At 40.8% G+C, this 19,865-nt stretch overlaps 1 protein-coding gene across 1 annotated transcript in view; it reads right to left on the minus strand.

The window, feature by feature from the left end:
- The window catches only part of AK9 (adenylate kinase 9), a 180,696-nt gene that overhangs the window by 143,243 nt on the left and 17,588 nt on the right, over positions 1 to 19,865 (minus strand). Inside the window, exons 5-8 of the mRNA XM_065401415.1 lie at positions 18,419 to 18,531; positions 15,895 to 16,077; positions 7,454 to 7,579; positions 2,178 to 2,256 (exon numbers count right to left, since the gene is read on the minus strand). Coding sequence (XP_065257487.1) covers positions 2,178 to 2,256; positions 7,454 to 7,579; positions 15,895 to 16,077; positions 18,419 to 18,531 — 501 coding nt within the window. The remainder of the gene's footprint in view (positions 1 to 2,177; positions 2,257 to 7,453; positions 7,580 to 15,894; positions 16,078 to 18,418; positions 18,532 to 19,865) is intronic.

Raw genomic sequence — 19,865 nt, forward strand, 5'->3', positions numbered from 1 at the left:
GGCCCCAATTCTGCAAACACACACGTGCTTAATTTTATTACCATAAGTAATAAAATTAAGCACATCAAGTCAAGTAGTAAAGTTAAGCACATGTATAAGTGCTTACTGGAGCATGGTCCTAATTTGTATTCAGGGGAGTGAGAATATGGTGAAATGGCAGTGATGGAGTACTGTCCATGAGGTTGAAGACACTCCCATTTTTTTCATTTTACACCTCCCCCTCGCTGCCCCATGTTGCAACAGCCACCCGTCTGGCCGAAGCACAGGACAGGACTCCCATCATTGCTCATTAACACCGCTTTTTAGTTAGGAGGAAAGTTGGCTATAAAGTGACATGAGAATTTAACTTCAACTACAGGGGCTAAGCACACAGACTCCATAGAACTTCTGGGAAATGGAAAATACCATCCAGAAATGTAATCCATGTCTCACTTTGCAATGCTAAGCAATGCCACAATGCCATTAAAAATGGCTGAACTATTTTTTAGGTTAAATTATGCTAAACTAATTCGTAAAATATATTTTATTGAATAATAATTGAAAAACATTAGTAAAGTATAATCCCATTTATCCAAAATCTCCACATTAACTGAATCCCTTTCTTGTCCCCTATGTATCTCATGCTGGGGGACAAGGAAGGGATTTGGATAATGCAGAGGTTCAGATAATAGAGCAGTGACCCCCGACTGGACTGCAAGGAGGAGGAAATCCATGGTATGCCCACATCTTGAAAACTATGTGCAGATGTGGTCACCCCATCTCAAAAAAGATATATTGGAATTGGAAAAGGTTCAGAAAAGGGCAATAAAAATTATTAGGGGTTTGGAACAGCTGCCATATGAGGAGAGATTAATAAGACTTGACTTTTCAGCTTGGAAAAGAGACGATTAAAGGGGGAATATGATAGAGGTCTATAAAATCATGACTGGTGTGGAGAAAGTAAATAAGGAAGTGTCATTTACTCCTTCTCATAACACAAGAACTAGGGGTCACCAAATGAAATTAATAGGCAGCAGGTTTAAAATAAACAAAAGGAAGTATTTTTTCACACAACACCCAGTCTGGAACTTCTTGCCAGAGGATGTTGTGAAGGCCAAGACTATAACAGCATTCAAAAAAGAACTAGATACGTTCATGGAGGATAGGCCCATCAATGGCTATTAGCCAGAATGGGCAGGGATGGTGTCCCTAGCCTCTGTTTGCCAGAAGCTGGTAAATGGGTGACAGGGGATGGATCACTTGATGCTTACCTGTTCTGTTCATTCCCTGTGGGACACCTGGCATTGGCCACTGTCGGAAGACAGGATATTGGGCTAGATGGACCTTTGGTCTGACCCGGTATGGCCGTTCTTATGTAAGACAAGCCCCAAGCCATGGTAGAGGCCACCCTGCTGCTGAATGGCTCCTGCAGCAATGCAGGGAACCCTCTGCTGCCCAGATGTCATAGGAGGGAGGGAATGGGGCTGTGACAACGGAGCTGCAGAGGGCTCCCTGCTCTGCCGCAGGGCTGCTGACACCCAATCCCTGCAGGTGCAAGGAGGGAAGGCTGTAGTCCTGGCAGGGCAGCGTAGAGGCTGGCTGGGGGGTCTCTGCTCTGCCCTACACCTTGCACCTACAGGAATTGGGTATCACTAGGTCTGTGGCAGTACAGGGAACCCTCTGAGGCCTGCTATCATGGGAGTGAGTGAGCAGGGCAGAACAGAAATCCCGGTTTAGGACTTCCAGGAAGAGGAGGACGAGCTCCCAGCTGTGGGGCAGGCCCCCCTGCTGCTGAATGATTCCTCCCTTCTCCATTATCCAAACTCTCAATTATCCAAATAAAATCTATACCCCCCCCAGGCTATCTGGATAATCAGGAGTATAATGTAAATGCCTTTATAACTTCATCCATGCTAATAATGGTGTTTGTCAATTTAACAAATTACATTAAATGATGACGATGATAACCTGATGCAACATGATATGGCTTGTTGCTAAGATATGGAATGTTTAGTAAGCATAATCAGATTTCTTTTGGCAGTAATAAGTGGAACAGGCATCCCAAAGAAGTTATTTTCTAGCAATAGTGTCATGAGTTATAGAGCAATAACGTTGCCAATATCATCTTAATAGAGATGATAGCTACAGCACACAGGTTCTTTTCTAGTGTAAATTGTCTTAGTTTATGTGCAGTGTACTTACTGCAAAGAGCTCATTTGGGTGCTTATTTCCATCCAGTTCAATAAGATACTGAGAATCTTGCTCAGCCATCATGTCCTGTATGTTTAAGAAAAAGACACACATACACCCTTTAACTGAGTATGACCAACAATTAATGACACTGGGTCTGATCCTGTTCACATTGAAGTCAATGGCAAAACTCACATGAATTCCCATGGCAGTAGGATTCAGTCCTTAGATTAAAAACAAACAGCATTTAGACTGCATGACTAAAAGTCATGGGTATCAATCCAAGGCTTCTGGAAAGGAACTTCTATTTTAATAGTGAAAATTAAATATCTTGAGAATTTCAAAATTATAGTTACAGTGAGGTCATAGATCAAATAAAAAAATCATAGATCAAGCCCAACATATTTTTAAGTATCTAGAGAAAATAAGCTTAAAGATGATATGACCGTCAACTCCTAATAGTCTCTGATATAACTTTCTTTATAGTAGTCTAGGCTGCCAAGGTTGAGAGTCCTAATTGTCCTTAAGTTTATCAGATGAGTCATAGACGTCACTGCCTGGCGACCGGAGTTCTAAACCTGGTCCTGACACTGAATTTCTATGGGAACTTGAACAATTTACCTTTCTTAGCCTCAGTTTCCTCATCTGGAAAATGGGGATAATTATGTTTATCTACTTCATAGGGATGTTGTGAGGCATAGATAAACAATACTTGTCAAGTGCTAACTGCAAAATATTGTTGCCCCTTGACCAGAGTAGTTGGCCAATATTTGGGGCGTTGCTAGGTTGTTTCCATTAGGAAGATAAACTGATGATAGAGTCCGGTGTTTCTTTGGCGCAATAGTGTTTATTTACAAAGAAGGTATACAAAGTCCTGTTTCCCTGAACACAATAGAAACAAACAAGAATCAGTTTCCTTGCTTCACAATTTCCATGCCTACCTTTCCAGCCACTACTCTGCCCAAAATAAGCTCTTTCACTTGGATTCCTCTCAGGGCCAAACTGATACTGCTTTTCTGGCTCTCTCCTGGCTTTCTGCATGTGACCACCACAGAAACACACAGCTCCAACCAAAGAATGGCCCAGCCAATATGTTTCCAATGACTTCCAGGGCAAAAACAATGAAACAGGAGGAGAAAGATCTGTTAGGAACTGCGAGAAGGAAGGTGGCAGAGAGGAGAGCAGAGGCCTATTGGAGACTGAGTGCTGCAGGGGCCTCTTCAATAGTGAGGGTAGCTGTACTTCAGATACTTCCCTATCTGGAATTATAGAAATAACATTAGTGTATGTAATGGAATATTAAACTGTATTATACTGTTATGCCACTAGTGGACCATGTGTAAAATACCTTTTTTAAAGTTAAGCTTAGCCATACCTGGCAGTGTATTAAATGATCTTATGCTGAGCACATCTGATGTGCATAAGCAAGCTATGTAGCCATTCCATATCAGGTACAGAAGTACATGACACGGTGTCAGAAGCAAACTAAGAACAGAAACAGAAGGAAAACAGCAATAAAGGTTGCACATGGAAGGAACAAAGCAACAAAGATTGCAGGATCTCATCAACATGCCACTCTTCAGTACCCCAGACCACTTTAGCTTTGACAAACCTTCAGAATGGACTGACTGGACACAATATTTTGCCAGATTTCTCATAGCTACCAAGTTCCACAAGGAAACTAATGATATACAGCAGGGATCGGCAACCTTTGGCACGCAGCCCGTCAGGGAAATCCGCTGGCGGGCTGGCCCGGTTTGTTTACCTGCAGCGTCCGCAGGTTCGGCTGATCACAGCTCCCACTGGCTGCGGTTCGCCGTTCCAGGCCAATGAGGGCTGCGGGAAGCGGCATGGGCCGAGGGATATGCTGGCCGCCGCTTCCCACAGCCCCCATTGGCCTGGAACGGCGAACCGCGGCCAGTGGTAGCTGCGATCGGCCTAACCTGCAGACACTGCAGGAAAACAAACGGTCCCGGCCCATTAGCAGATTTCCCTTACGGACCGCATGCCAAAGGTTGCTGATCCCTGATATACAGGTATCTTTTTAAATTTATGCTATGGGGAAGCAAGCAGAGCATATACTTAAATCATTTGACTTTACTGAAGACAGTCACAAAGATGACTGTGAAAGGGTTCTGGCTATGTTTGATGCATGCTTTCTACCACAGAGAAATGTAGTTTATGAAAGAGCATGTTTACATCAGAGAATTCAAGAGCCAGGGGAAAATGTTGAATGTTTTATAAGAGATTGGCATACGTTGGTTGAAAACTGTGGGAATGCAAAACATGAAAATACCAGAGACAGGCTGGTTACTGGGTTAACAGATAAAAATATTTCACAGTAGCCATAACTGAAGAGAGCTTTAACACTAGGCACAGCTATACTGAGAGCAAAGAAGTCTGAGCTGGTGAGACAGTAAAACCTAGAGCAACCTGACAAACTTGAAAAACCTGAAACTAGCTTAGAAACTGTAAAGAGACAATTGAGTGTTAAACGTCACTAGCATAAAACCTCTGAGGCAAGGAACTCCCAGGCTAAGAGGAACAAATTCCAGCCTGCAGGCACAAGGTGTGGAAAAAGTCACATGATGAAACGTGTCCAACCAAAGACACACAATGTCATAAATGCATGAAATATGGACCTTTTGGAGCTGTTTGCCACATGAAAGTAGTCAGGGAATTGACTCCTATTACAGACAATCAAGAGCCATTGTTTCTGGGATCTATCACTTGCAATGACATACACCCTGCCTGGAGAGTGAAACTGAATATTCATGGCAAGGCTATTGACTTTAAAATTGACTCAGGAACTGACATCACAGTCATCACAGAAGGGACTTGCAATCACCTTCAACCCCTTCCAGAGCTGAAGTTGCCTGACACAGCTCTGACTAACCTTGGAGTTATTCTGAACTTTCTGGGCCAGTTCACCACAGAAACTTATAAAGACAAAAGCTTTGCATTCAGAGGTATGTGGTCAAAGGATCAAAGACCAGTGACCTTCTCAGCTGCAGCATGGCAGCCATGATGGACCTAGTGAGAAAGGTGGAGGACCTTGAGAGAGGATTTGATAATATTAGACTTTTGAAAGGAGATCCAGTACAAATAAACTTAAGAGACAATGCTGAACAATACAGTGTACAAACACCCCTACCTGCAAAACCTTGGAAGAGACTAGCTTCAGATTTATGTGAATTAAAAAGACATGCCTGGTCGTAGTGGACTATTTTTCCAGGTTGTAGTGGGGCAGTTACCCCACACCATGAAGAGTAGGGGTTAAAGCAGGCCAGAGGGAGTCTGTGCAGAGGCCTCCAATTAGAGGAGGGCTCACTAAGTGAGCCAATTGGGAGGTGGCTTGTTGCAGCGGCCAATCAGGGCCAGCAGGGGCCATATCTAAAAGGCTGCTCAACAGAGCAGAGGGCAGTCTCTCCCTGGCTTGCTAGGGAGAAGGACTGGCTGCCTAGGAGCACCATAGCTAGAGCAGTGATGGGTAGGGTAGCAGAGCAGAAGGAGCGTCTGGCTGACTGCTGCCAGACTGAGGCCCTGGAGGAAGGGCAGATAAGGTGCTAGGGCTGTGGGGGAAGTGGCCCAGGGAAAAGAAGCAGCAGAGGAGTTGGAGGAGGGCAGTGAATGGCTGCCAGCTATAGGGTCCCTCCCCCTTCCTTTGCCCCCACTTGCCCTGAGGGAAGTGGCCAACACAGACTACAGTTTGCCCCTGGAGCAAGGGACTAGACTGGGGACTGCAGCAGGCCACTGAGGCAAGTGGCTGGACTATAGACTGCTGGTTCTCCCGAAAGGGGGGAGAGACAGCGGAGCGGGGCACAGCCCAGAAGAGGATGCCGCGGTCTGAGGAGCGACGTGGGTCACAGAGTGCTGGAGACAGCAAAGTGGGAGTAACGGTGAGTGAGACACCACCAGAGGAGGGCACCCTGTGGAATGACTTAAGCTAATTCCCAGAACGGCCAGCAGGAGGTGCCACAGTGGTGAGTCCCGCCCCGTTACACAGGTATATAGAAATAATGTACTGGAAAGACATGATGTTGCTATGTTATCAAAAAACGGAAGTACATTTTTGCTCACTTCAGTATTCCAGAACAATTAGTGATGGACAACAGACCAGAATTCACTGTAGCAGAATTTAAGTCATTCTGAACTAAATATGATTTTGAGCGTATTACTAGCAGCCCACATTATGGAAAGATTGAGAGAGCTGTACAGAAAATCCTATAGTAGGAAGATCCGTTCCTTACTCTTCTGAGTTACAGATCAGCACCAACAGCAGCTACTGGATACAGTCCAGCACAACTCCTAATAGGAAGACAAGAACTACTGTTCCAACTTTGGAAAAGAATCTATCTCCAAAGTGGCCAGACATGAAGGCAAAAAGAGATGAACAGTTTTACAATAGACAACACTCAATTAGAGAATTGCCAGGTCTGGAACCAGGTGACCATGTTCATGTCAAACTGGGTGGAGAAAAAGGATGGACAACTCCAGTTGTTGTAAAGAAACAGAATTCAGCGCCCAGACCATATGTGATCGAGACCAACAGTGGAGAGTTCAACAGAAACTGCTGAAATCTACAGCTTGTTCCTCAGAAAGAACAATCAACAGAGCAAACCATACAGATGGCACATGCAGAATAAGAAGATGACAACTCCAAACCAACCACAGGCAGTCATTGCAACTAATGAACAGCCAGATGACCAAACTGTTATGTTTGAATAGTAAAATTAGAAAAAGAGTATGATTCAGAGACACTTAACAGACTGATATGTACTGAACTTCAAAGATAGCACGATAGTGTAAATATTGTAAGTGGTAGGAAAGTAGAAATTAAAAGGGGAGATGTAATGGAATGCTAAACTGTATTATACTGTTTTGCCTATTGGAGGCACTGTGAGTAAAAGACCTTATGTAAAGCTAATCTTATCTGGATCTTATGATGAACACAGCTGGTGTGTATAAGCAAGGTCTGTAGCCAGTCAACATTTGGTATGGAAGTACATGACAGTGTAGTTCTCACAATTTTTAAGCCCCATCCAAACTACAAAAAGATGTTACAGGACTCTGATTCGACACCAGAAACAACTGTGAACTGTCTTGTATCCTGAACGTTTTAATCTGAACCTCAAAATTCTGAGGAGGGGGGTCAGATTGTGGGTTAGGTCCATCTTTGCAAAATAAACTCAAGATACCCAGAGTGCATAAAAATTATATAAAAACAAATGTTAAAAAATGATCTTCTAGTGTATACAACAATATTACTTTGTGCTGTTCTTACCTCTAGAGGATATAGCATGGTATCCTTATAGAGATGAATCCTGGCTTCTGCATTTTCCAAAAAATCTTCAGGCCTCTGCACCAAATGAGGCAAAATATCTGACAACATGATTGCATCTGCTGCTGCCTAAAGTAAAGAAAATAAACACTTTATTTCAGGCCCTGTAATAATAAATGTACTAAACCAAAGCCTGTCTAGATTGAAAAGACAAGAGTTAGAACCCTACTACTCTTTGTGTGTGGCAGAGTAATTTAAGGAGCCCTCTGAGGATTCCCCTAGTTGATAGTGATCCACCAGCTAACTTGGTAAGCAGATTTCCTGGGGATGGGAGGAGTTCTAGACACCTCTGGCCAACATTATAAGGCAGTGCAATTTAAAGGCATCCCAGGGGAAAAGGGAATGAACGGGCCCCCAGGATGAGGTGCAGGGAGAGGACATAAATCTATGCTTGCTTCTCCTTCCCCAAGGTGTACGGTACTCTCCTCTGCTGCACCTGAGCATTCAGCCTTTAGTATTCTCTGCAAATATCTAGATGATATTTTCACCTTTAAAAATGTTGTACTGTCTCCCTAAGGCCTTGTCCAGACTAGGAAGAAAGATATTTTAATCAACATGTTAGCTAATATTTATTGATGGGCTACATTAAAAAAGAAAGTATGGTAGTAAGAGAAGGCAAAAGTAAATGAGAGGAGGAATGAAATTGGAAAATATTGAGGAGCTTGAGAACATAATGAAGTGAAAGGATAAGGGGGAGGAGGAAGAACAAAGGAAAAGAGAAAACAGACCTTGTAGATAATATAGGAAAAGAGAGACCACAAAAAGAAATAGTGGAGTGAAGCAAGGAAGAGAAAGAAGGAGAAACTTCAGTGAAAGGGATGTAATAAGTTAAGCTTTTAAAAAAAAAAATTTAAACAAAGTTGAGTGTCAATATTTTAACAACTAAATACAGGGCACAATAAACAATACACAACTATTTTATTTCTTTAAACTTCACGGTCATGGCCTGGAAGCATGTCAGCACAGATATTTTTCATCTTGGTAGGTGTCAGATAAATGTTTGGAGCCCTGTCAAAAATAAATTCAAAATGGTCCCCAAGTATATTTTTCCTCTTCCCTTTTTTGTCACCCTTTAATCCCCTTTCCACTTGTATTGATTTTATCTTTACCCATTAAGTTATCTGTATATATTACATTGCAAGCTTCTTGAAGTAGGGACCTTGTCACATTTTACATCTGTAAAGCAACTTGTACACCTGTGGCACTAAATAAATAATACTATAAATAGTGAAGAACAAAATAAGGTACAGACGCTCTCTGAATTACGCAAACCTGACTTACGCAAATCTGCACTTACGGAAAAAGTTCCGTAAGCTAGAAAGTGTGTGGTTTTTTGTTTTTTGGGGGAGAGGGGGCATAATGGTCGGGTATACGTTCCTGACTTATGCAAAATTTGAGTTACGCAAGGCGTTCCGGAACGGAACACTTGCGTAAGTCGGGGAGCATCTGTACAATCTACCAAGGCCCCGAGCCAGCAAAGCACTAAAAATGCTTGTCCAGTTATATAACTATTATTTAATATTTGCATTTCATTAGTGTCTAGATGCTGATTAAAGGTATGCAGGAACTACAGATGTAACCAGCTGGACTCAGTTACACAAAGCTCTCATCCCTGCAGAATTTTGTATATTTTCTAGCTATTATGGTAAAAATATTTTGTGTTAATTTTTCACTAATAACCAAAAGGCATACAAAACAAGGCTGACCTTATTAGTGGACATTTGTTTCATTAGCTAAACACACACACACACACGATTTTGTAGCAACTTACATTTTTATACATAGAGTGAAAGTTAGCTCTCAAGTTAAGTCTTAAGAAAGACTGCGGTGGGACAATATCCCACCCCAGTCAGGAAAGAACTAAAGAGCTCCACTGGGCACAATCAGCATGAACTCTGAGCACCTGTGCGGCCTGTCAAACCTGGAGAGGGGCAGCTCTTTAAAAGAGAGGACCTAAACCCCGTACATGGTGGCAGGCTGGATGAGGCTTGAGCTTGAGAGAGACTATGGGGCCTTCTCCAAGGCCCCACTCCTGCTCAATCCATCCCCCCTTCCTCTGTTGCTTGCTCTCCCCCGCCCTCACTTTCTCGCTCATTTTCACTGGGCTGGGGCAGGGGATTGGGGCATGGCAGGGGGTGAGAGCTCCAGCTGGTGGTGCAGGCTCTGGGGTGGGGCCGGGGATGAAGGGTTTGGGGTGCAGGAGGGGGCTCCGGGCTGGAGGATGGGGCCGAGGGGTTCAGAGTGTGGGCGGGGCTCCGGGCTGAGGCAGAGGGTTGGGGTGTGTGGGGGGGTGAGGTCTTTGGCTGGGGGTACGGGCTCTGAAGTGGGGCCAGAAATGAGGGGTTTAGGGTGCAGGAGGGGGCTCCAGGCTGGGGCAGGGGATTGGTGTGTGTGTGTGGGGGGTGAGGGGCTTGGGGTACAGGAGGCGGCTCTGGGCTGGGGCATGGGAGGGGGTGCGCGCTATGGGTGACACTTACCTCAGGCAGCTCCTGGGAAGTGGCAACATGTCTCTCCGGCTCCTAGGCGGAGGCATGGCCAGGTGGCTCTGCATGCTTCCCCCACCCACAGGTGTTGCCCCTGCAGCTCCCATTGGCCGCAGCGCAGCGGGAGAAGGGAGTCCTTCTCCCTCCCTCCCAGCAGGCCAAGTAGTACTCGGGGAGCGGGGCATTTGGCTATACCCCAGAGGCTACCAGAAGATGGAGAGAAGGTCTGTATACATATAAAAAAGGAACTTAGTTAAGTTGAAATGGATGTGCAGAAACTAAGTTTTGATGCTATTGCGATTCCCATGCAGAACAAAAACATATAGATGGATTTAAAGTGTTTATAAGCCATGTAAAAATGAATTATTTTAGAACTAGAAAAATTAGTTAACAATGTCAAAAACCCATTGATAATTTGTAGCGACTTTAATAGTCATAATGAGCTATGGGGAAGTAAGAAAACTGACCTAAATGGTAAATGCTTATAACATTTTATTGATATTCATAACCCGGTAATATTAAATACAGAAGTATCTACTAGATTTAATATAGCTAGTAAATGCAGTTGTGAAATTTATAAAGAAAATGGAATGGGAAGTGATCACTTCCCTACATATACTGAGGACCAAAGCCAAAGAAATGTCAAAAACACAAAGTGTTCCTAGCTGAAATTTTTGAAAAGCTGACTGGGGTCTTTTCAAGATTAAATGTGATGAATATTTATGCAGTGATTGTACAAGTGACAACCTAATGAATTCTATTAACAACATAATAAAAAGAATTTCAGCAACAGGCCATCTATAAAACATCATATTGCCCCCGACTTAGAAATATGGTTCCCTGGTGGAATGAGGATTGCAAATTAGCAATCAAGCAAAGAAACAAGGTATAAAAGCAAGCAAAACACACAATGAATAGTAAAGACTTAATAAAGTATAAAAGATGTAAGGCAGTGGCACGAAGGATTATCAAAAAGACAAAAAAAAGTTGGAGAAATGTCTGTGGGAAATTGAACAAAGATTCAAAGCTTTCTGAAATATACAGGCAAATTCAAAGAATGAATGGAATTCGAAGTAAAAGTAAATGTATACTTGGTCTTATTGTAAATAATGAAACTGAGGTCTCCAACTAGGAAAGGCAGACATTTTAGCAAAAGAATTCCAAAAGGTCACTAGGTGATATGAATCAAAACAATGAGTTTTGTGGGAAAGAAGGAAGTTTACTGAGGATAACTGTGAACTATTAAATGGCTGAAGAGAATATACTGATGATCTGCTAAACAAAAATTTTAATATGCAGGAGCTTATTACAGCCATTAGAATAAGGAAAAACAGAGCTCCGGGTAAAGATAATATAAGTAATGAAATGCTTCAACCATTGTCAAAAGGAAGTCTAAAAATTCTATTGCAGTCATATAATGATATATAGGAAAAAAGACTGCTGTCAATAAATTGGAAACAAGCATTGGTTATACCAATTACATACAAGACCTGAAGCTTATAGGCTTATTGCCCTCACATCAAGTGTGTGGGAAAAATCATGGAAAAATGATAAATGTAAGACCAGTATATTACTTGGGGACAAAAAATATATATATTATAACTGAGGTACAAAGTAGTTTCAGAAAAGGAAGATGCACTGTTGACCATATAGTGGGACTAGAAACAGAGGTACACAAAAGCATAAGGACTAAGAACTTTATAACAGTCTTCCTGGACATTAAAAAAGCATATGACATGGTATGGCGGGAAGACCTCCTATATAAACTAGCCAAAACTGAAATAAAAGGGAGAATGTTTTGGTGGATAAGGGATTTTTTAAGTGACAGAACTATACAAGTCAAAGTGGGAACAGCTTTATCAAAAATCTGCAAGCTTAAAAATGGAACTCCACAAGGGAGTATTATCAGTCCTACTTCGTTTTCCATTATGATAAATGGCCTACTGGAAAGTGTGCAGATGGGAACAGTATTTCCCTTTTCGCAAATGACTGTGCTATCTGGACTAAGCATAAAAGACTTAAGGCACCCCAGAGAAAAGCATAAAAGACAAATGAGGCACTCCAGAGAATTTCCAAGTGGGGGAATGATTGGGGATTTAAATTCTCTCTTGCAGAAACAGAATACTTTTAACCATGACGAAAATTCGGGAAGATTGGGACTGACTTATTTATTTATGGTGAAAAAATTCAGATAGTTCAAAAGTTTATGTTCCTAGGAGTAATGTTTGGTAATAAATTGACTTGGAAAAGTCACATAGACTTAAAAGTGTAAAAGTAGAATGAACTTACTTAAAAGGGTAGCTGGAAACAAATGGGGTACAGATAAGAAGGTATTGATTATGCTGTAAAGAGCATTGATAAGATCAGTTTTAGACTACAGATGCCAAGCTTTTGGTTCAGCCTCAAAAACAACTGTTAGGAAACTTGGAGCTGCTGTGGGCCCAAGCTGTGTGATTGGCATATGGCACAATGACAGCAACATCAGTGTGTGTGCTAAACATAGCCACTCGAGAAGCACCTGTAAATTTAAGGATGACACTATTAGCACTAACCTTTTGGGCAAAGGTAAAAGGGAATCATGAAATCAGAAGTACACAACAGATTTATGAAGATTGCTGGAAGTTTAGTAGATAAAATTATATGGATTGCCACAGACTACCTCATACTACACTAGGGTCAAAAAATGGGCAAAGGAGATATGTAAAAAGAAAAAATTGAGAGTACTAAAAATTTGTAGTAATGGGAAATCATGTTACAGCTGGACAGTTATTCCCCATTTGTGGATTTGGAACTGTATGAAAAAACTGAAGGAAAAATCCACACATTACGACCAATGACATTTTAAAATTTATTTATGAAAAATGGGGCCAGTTTTACAAAGTCTATACAAATGGATCAAAAAATGACAGCAGGAGATGAGTGGGAACAGCTTTCCATTTTCTAGTCTTGGAATCCAGAAATCTAAAAGGCTATCGAATTATGTGACCATTCTCACAGCTGAACTAATGGGGATTATGTTGGCACTAGCCTGGATAAGAGATGTGTGACCAACTGTAGCTGTAATTTTATCTGTTTCCTTGTCGGGCATAATGACATTCAGAACAGGGACTTCAGAAAGTAGAAATGACATAATAAGTGAAATAATATTCCTAACTATTGAAATAATGCAAGCTGATATCTGTGTAACAATAGCACGGATTCTGACACATATTGAAATGAGATGACTGACAAAAGAGAAAAACATGCTTTACAAAAAGAGGAGGTGTTAAGATACCCTTGAGTCAGGGTCGGCACTAGACTAAATGGCGCCCCAGGCAACAAGAGTCTTCAGTGTCCCCCCTCCATCTGTTAAGCTTCTGAATACCTTATTTTCATAGTATTTGTAGCCCATTTCACAACTTCCATGCACAATTTGCATGCATGATTTATCCCTGTCATATAAGACAATACATTTGCACACTAGGATCTGTAAATCTGTATTTATTCATACCATATACAAGCAAATAAAAATGTTTCCTCTAAGCTTATGGAAATTTAAAAAAAAAATTTTTTTTTAGAATAATAGAAATGTACAGGGCATGACTGACAACATTCTAGGAGGTTTAAGGAAAATGTACTTCCCAGAAAATCTGGAAGATTCCATGAGATTCTACAAAGGTCCAGAACATTCTAGCTTAGTGAAAAAATGAATCCACATATGGCGTACCTGAAACATTTCCCTTCAAACATTCTATTTTCCCCTTTGTTGCTAACAACAAAAATAAAACCCTGAGCCCGGCACCCCTCCAAGCTCACCATCCCAGGTGGTTGCCTGCCCCTACATTCAACCCTATCTTGAGTAGACAAGAATTTAAAAGTATGGTCATGAAGGAGCTTGCAAAGGAATGGCAAGAACTATGGACTAAGGAAACAAAAGAACAAAGGTTCTACGATGTAGGCTCAAAAATTGAAGATAATATTATACTCCACAGTCATGACAGAAAAAGCAAAGTAGTCATTTTTACAGTGTTAACATGTCATTATGCCAAATACAAGTTAAACTTACTAAAAAGATGTAAAGATAGGCTATGTAATATGTGACAAACCAAAAAACTGTTGATCATGTTCTATGGTATTGTGGGCAATATTCTATGGAAAGAAAGTTTGTCTGAGAAAACATTGAGTCAGCTTGGCAAAGATTTTTCCCTTAATGGACTAATTAAAAAGTCACAGAAATGGAATAGTGTATGTTTGGGGGGGGGGAAGCCTCGCTGCATTTCCTTATGGATACTAGACTGAGTGAAAGGATATAAGAAAAAACTTGGCTAAAAATGAATGAAGAAAGTGGTGGTCATAACTTCATATGATGAGGCTGCTGTGCCAAAAAACAAAGTACATGGTGGCACTAAAAGGTAAGCAGAACTAGAGCTCCCTAGCCTCACTGACAAGGAGAACAGCTGAAGAGCCTCTGCCACCTGGACCTGCTGAAGGATTAGAGGGACCTTCTTTACTTTGTTTTCCCTTTTTGTTTAGAACTCTGGGTGCACAGCCTAGGTTCTTTGGACACAAGGAATTAAGGGTTCAGACCCCCCTCAGAGACTATTGTCCTCTGACCTTACAGGGGACCACTGGGTAAGCCTGGACTATTTTGTGGGATGCACTGTTATCTGGTTTGCCCTTACCATTTTCTGGACTGCTTCGTGCCTAGAAGTGGGGGTTACCACCCCCCTAAGACTTATGGCCGGAGGACCACACTCTGTACTCTAAACCAGATATATAGCCAGAGAAGGACATCTCTGACAAGGTGCCCACTCTCACCCCCATGGTGCTCTAGAGGTACAACCTATCACAAAGATTAGCATGAATTTTATCCATTATACATATTTTGTAAGTGCTCAATTTATTTTTGATTAGCTGTACATAATCAGTTGATATTTTATATAGACTTGAAATATATATTATTTTTAGCTTTTCCCTCTTTCCAACAAAATTGCTACACTATTTTTATTGTGTTTTAATTAATGCCAAGAAGACTCACTCTGGAGGTGAAAGAAATTAATATCTTGTTTAAAAAGTTACAGTATTTTATTTGCAGTGGTATTGTAGCTGTGTTGGTCCCAGGATATTAGTGAGACAAGGTGGGACAAGTTTTCGAGATACATAGAGTTGTATCTGTGTAGTTCAAAAGCTTGTCTCTGTCACCAATAGAAGTTGGTCCAACTAAAAGATATTATCTCACAATACAGTAGAACCTCAGAATTACAAACATCAGAGTTATGAACTGACCGGTCAACCACACACATCATTTGGAACAGGAAGTACGCAATCAGGCAGCACCAGAGACCAAAAAACAAATACAGTACAGTACTGTGTTAAATGTAAACTACTAAAAAAATAAAGGAAAAGTTTAAAAACAAAGTTTTGACAAAGTAAGGAAACTGTTTCTGAGCTTGTTTCATTTAAATTAAGATGGTTAAAAGCAGCATTTTTCTTCTGCATAGAAAAGTTTCAAAGCTGTATTAAGTCAATGTTCAGTTGTAAAGGATTGAAAGGACAACCATAACATTGTATTCAGAGTTATGAACATTTCAGAGTTACCAACAACCTTCATTCCTGAGGTTTTCATAACTCTGAGATTCTACTGTATTTTTATGGTAGTCCAATGTCAAAACTGATAAACAAGCTGAAATCTTATCAATACTAATAAATAATTTTACTGAATGAGTATTACAGTTTTGTTTAAATACTATAGTACATCTCTTAAAGCAGAACAGAAATTGATTTACAAAAACAAGGTTGAACAAAATGCATTCAGAGTAACACTTGAGGTTTTTTAGTTTATTTTTAAATGTCCATGAGCTTTGTTCTTTTTCTGACATGGCTGCTAATAAAGAGTCTCTTCTGTAGATTAAGATCAGTTACCTCATCTTCTTCTTCCTGCTCTTCCTCCTCTTCCTCTTCCTCCTCTTCTCCTTTATGTTGATCCTTCTTTTTCTTCCGTTTGTCAATAATTTCAGGATCCCACTGGTTCCTTTGGTATATCTGCCCTGCATCAGGATGCTGTCTTTGCCCAGAGAGTCTTTGGCACAAATCATAGTCAGGACACTAGTTAAGAAATAATGGAAAGAAAACTTTCTGTTTATGTTATTGTCATAACAATATTATTTTTTCTTAAAAGTAATAGAGCCTACTTTTTAACATTTTTTTATATATTGCACTTCTAGGCACATACAACTTTAAAAAAAGACAGTCAATAATTAAATGTACAAGATGTCAAAAGGACATGGGAAGAGCCTTTCTAAATAGACAATTTCCAACCCCAAAGGCTACTGCCCAATCAGTTACCACATAACCTCACTTGGCTTTCCCCCAATCTTTGGAAAGCCTGAGAAAACAGTGACAGCTAATCCAGGGAGGGGCAGAAGGGGAGGAGCAATTTCTACAGAACAAAGTATTGTTTAATTGGACCATGTTGCCAAGTACTGGGCATGATAAGTTCACTACATGAGCAACCCCTTTAAGTGTTAACAGAGTTCTGGAGATTGCCTTGCTCCCTTTGCAAGAACTAGGGGATCTCATGTGACTGCCATATGACACACAACTTTCAGAAGCAGGCAAGAAGAGGCATTTGCTTCCCCCCCCCCCCCCAAGAAGCCTCCTCTTTGCCATTTTTTGATATACAAATGGAACAAGATTTTTCCGAAGTGAGTAATGAAAAGCTATTCACAGATCATGCATTTCTAAAGAGATTCCTCTTCCTTTCTTTTTGACATAGTGAAAATAGCCACAATTCTATTACATCCAGGATTTCACCTAGAACCACCGAAGTCAATGGCAAAACTCTCATTTGACTGCAGTGGAGCCAAGATTCCTTCCTTGGAGTTTAAGGTCTTAACCTTCCTTCAACTGAAGTCAAGAGGGGGAGATGAGGTATGTACATGAAGTCAAGAATTCCTTTCTCATGGTGTAAAACTGTATCACTCATTTATATGGAATTTTATGTGTGAAACCATACAGAATGTACCGCCTGGAATAAGTCTTTTGCACTGCCTGGTATTAAAACAAGGTTCAACTTCCTATAATTAAAAATAACAACTCCTTCCCCTAAAATGGCACAAAAGGGTATTTTGTTTTGGGGTTTCAAGTTATTTTTGTACTCTCAGAAACCAAATAATTTCAAATTAGCAGTTAAAATGTTCACTGGACATGTTCAAATTTAAGTCTTTAAATTATCAAATATGTAGAATTTTGGGCTGTGTGTGAAAAAATGTAATGACATCTAGCAAAGTGGCAGCACTCCCACTACTCCACTAAAGCCTACCAACTACCATCTCTGTCTCACATACATGCACAATGTAACAAAAACTGTTGTTTCAGCAGCCCATTCATTATTTTAGAAGTTAGAGTGGGAAAAGACCTAATAGATCCAGTATATTTTCTTGTTCTTTTAAGAACTATGGAGTAAGAAGTCCTCTGACTACTGTACTTACAATCAGGGCTGGCTCCAGGTTTTCTGCTGCCCCAAGCAGCGGAAAAAAAAAAAAAAAGCCGATCGGCGGCACTTTGGCGGCAGATCAATTGCGCCTCTCCATTCTTCGGCGGCAGGTCCTTCACTCCCTCTCTTCCTCTTCGGTGGCACTTTGGCAGCAGCTCAAAGAGGAAGAGAGGGACTGAGGGACCTGCCGCCGAATTCCCGCTGAAGACCTGGATGTGCCACCCCAATAGCGGACAGAGTGCCGCCCCTTTGTATTGGCTGCCCCAAGCACCTGCTTCCTTAGCTGGTGCCTGGAGCCAGCCCTGCTTACAATAATGTGTATTTCTAAATGTATATTACAGTAATTTTTGGAAAGTGTCTTCACTATACATCTATTTGGGGAATTTTAGTAAATTTTACAAGAGAGCATAGCAGAGTTTGCAGATTCAGTCCAAATCCGATTTGTAAATAACTGATCTGTAAGTAGTATTTTCACCATTGTTTGCAATTAGACAAGGAGGGCTGGACTACAAAGTAACTTGTTTTCTCACTCAAATATGTTACTAATTTTTCCCAAGAATTTTTCCCAAATAGCACTTCTACTGGCTTTGACTTATAATATCCATACCCTGTTATTATCCCAAGGCTTTATCTTCATGGAACATGTACTTTTTGTTCCAGTCTTAGAAACTGATCATGAGGTGCTCAATGACTATAACTCCCACTGAAGTTATAGGAGAGGCTCAATACCTTGCAGGATCGGTCCTTAGGGCCAAATTCTGCAGTCTATTACAGTAGTGTAAACCTAGAGTAACTTCTTTGACAACTCCATTGTAAAAGAAGAATTTGGCCCTTAGCAACAGCTATCATACTTCAATATATGTAAAAAATGACACTGACTCCTATAGAATATTAATCTTATTTTAAGAATAAGTATGAAAATGATTAGCAAGTTATCAAAGCTGTCATTACCTTAAGGTTAATCAGGAAATTTGGTTTTAATTTTAGATTTCTAATTTTCTCTATTTGCTCCGAAATAGTCATGTATTCCTCTGAGAGAGAAGGAAATCCACTGAGAACATAACCTGCCAAATAAAATTTGTTAAATACATCTTTTGGAAAGTTATTTCAATAGACTAAATATTTATATTTATCTGTTTTAAACATTACATCTAGATAGACGTATAGCTAGAACCATTTGTCATGGCCACCCACATTGATAGCTAAGGTTTACCTGTGATTACCCAAAATGACATAACAAAGCTACAATACTTTCAAGATAACTACACCTCTACCCCGATATAACGCGACCCAATATAACATGAATTTGGATATAACGCGGTAAAGCAGCGCTCTGGGGGGGCGGGACTGTGCACTCCGGCGGATCAAAGAAAGTTCGATATAACGCGGTTTCACCTATAACGCGGTAAGATTTTTTGGCTCCCGAGGACAGTGTTATTTCGGGGTAGGGGTGTATATAATTCTCAAAGACTGTTAATTCAGTTAATGAATATAGAGAAAAAAATTGCCCAAAATAGACACTAACAATTTTATATGTGCTAAATATTACCTTGAAATTCAATCTGGAAAGTCTGAATCATGTAGCAATTACTAGTAATGCATGAAGTTATATAGGCTATTTATACTGAGAGATGCATGCTCAGTAGCATCTAATGTCATTCTGTTCTTTGCTGAGTGGCAGGTGGAATATTAAGGTGTTTGAAAATGATGGAATAAGAGGGCTTGAATAGAAAATGTTTGGTTTGGAAATAGACTGAGTCACACTGACCTATGGAGGTGAATTCAATAGGGAGTAGGAATTCCGTAACTGTATTTTGGGAAGGAATCTCCTCCCATGCTCTGGAGGTGAGAGCTTTCTGAGAGAGATTGGATCACTTTTTCTTGGGACATAGAGGGTTATCCTTGTATTAGGGAGTTGGGAGATCCATGGGATGCAGAACAAATTCCTTTACAATGAGTGGGAACTAGACTCTGTTTTTCAATGTAAGGTCAGTGGTCAGAGTTACAACAGTATATATATCCTTTGCATGCATAGCCTAGATCTTTCTCCAGCCATGGACTCCAGCCATGTATATGGAGCAACATAAGGCAACAGGGGGACAAGTGAGATTCATGTCTGTGCTCTTTGCATCCAGTTTCAAGTGCAGAAAGTCTACCATCCTAGTGACAGATCTGAGTGTGCCCATCTGGTGTCTGAATCCTGGGTTAGGATGGGCTAGTTTGTGTACTGATCATTCAAAACACCAGAAAACTGATGCTAAACTGATCATATTCTATGTTGTGGTAGCACTGGAGGCACCATGCTTGACAATGTTTGTGACTTCAGTGTCCATGCAGATGATTACTTTTCTAGAGTATCTCAGGATTTCATGCTTGTCATGATGACCATAGGACTATC

Source organism: Emys orbicularis, chromosome 3 (genome assembly GCF_028017835.1).
Source record: "Emys orbicularis isolate rEmyOrb1 chromosome 3, rEmyOrb1.hap1, whole genome shotgun sequence".
NCBI classification, from domain to species: domain Eukaryota; kingdom Metazoa; phylum Chordata; order Testudines; family Emydidae; genus Emys; species Emys orbicularis.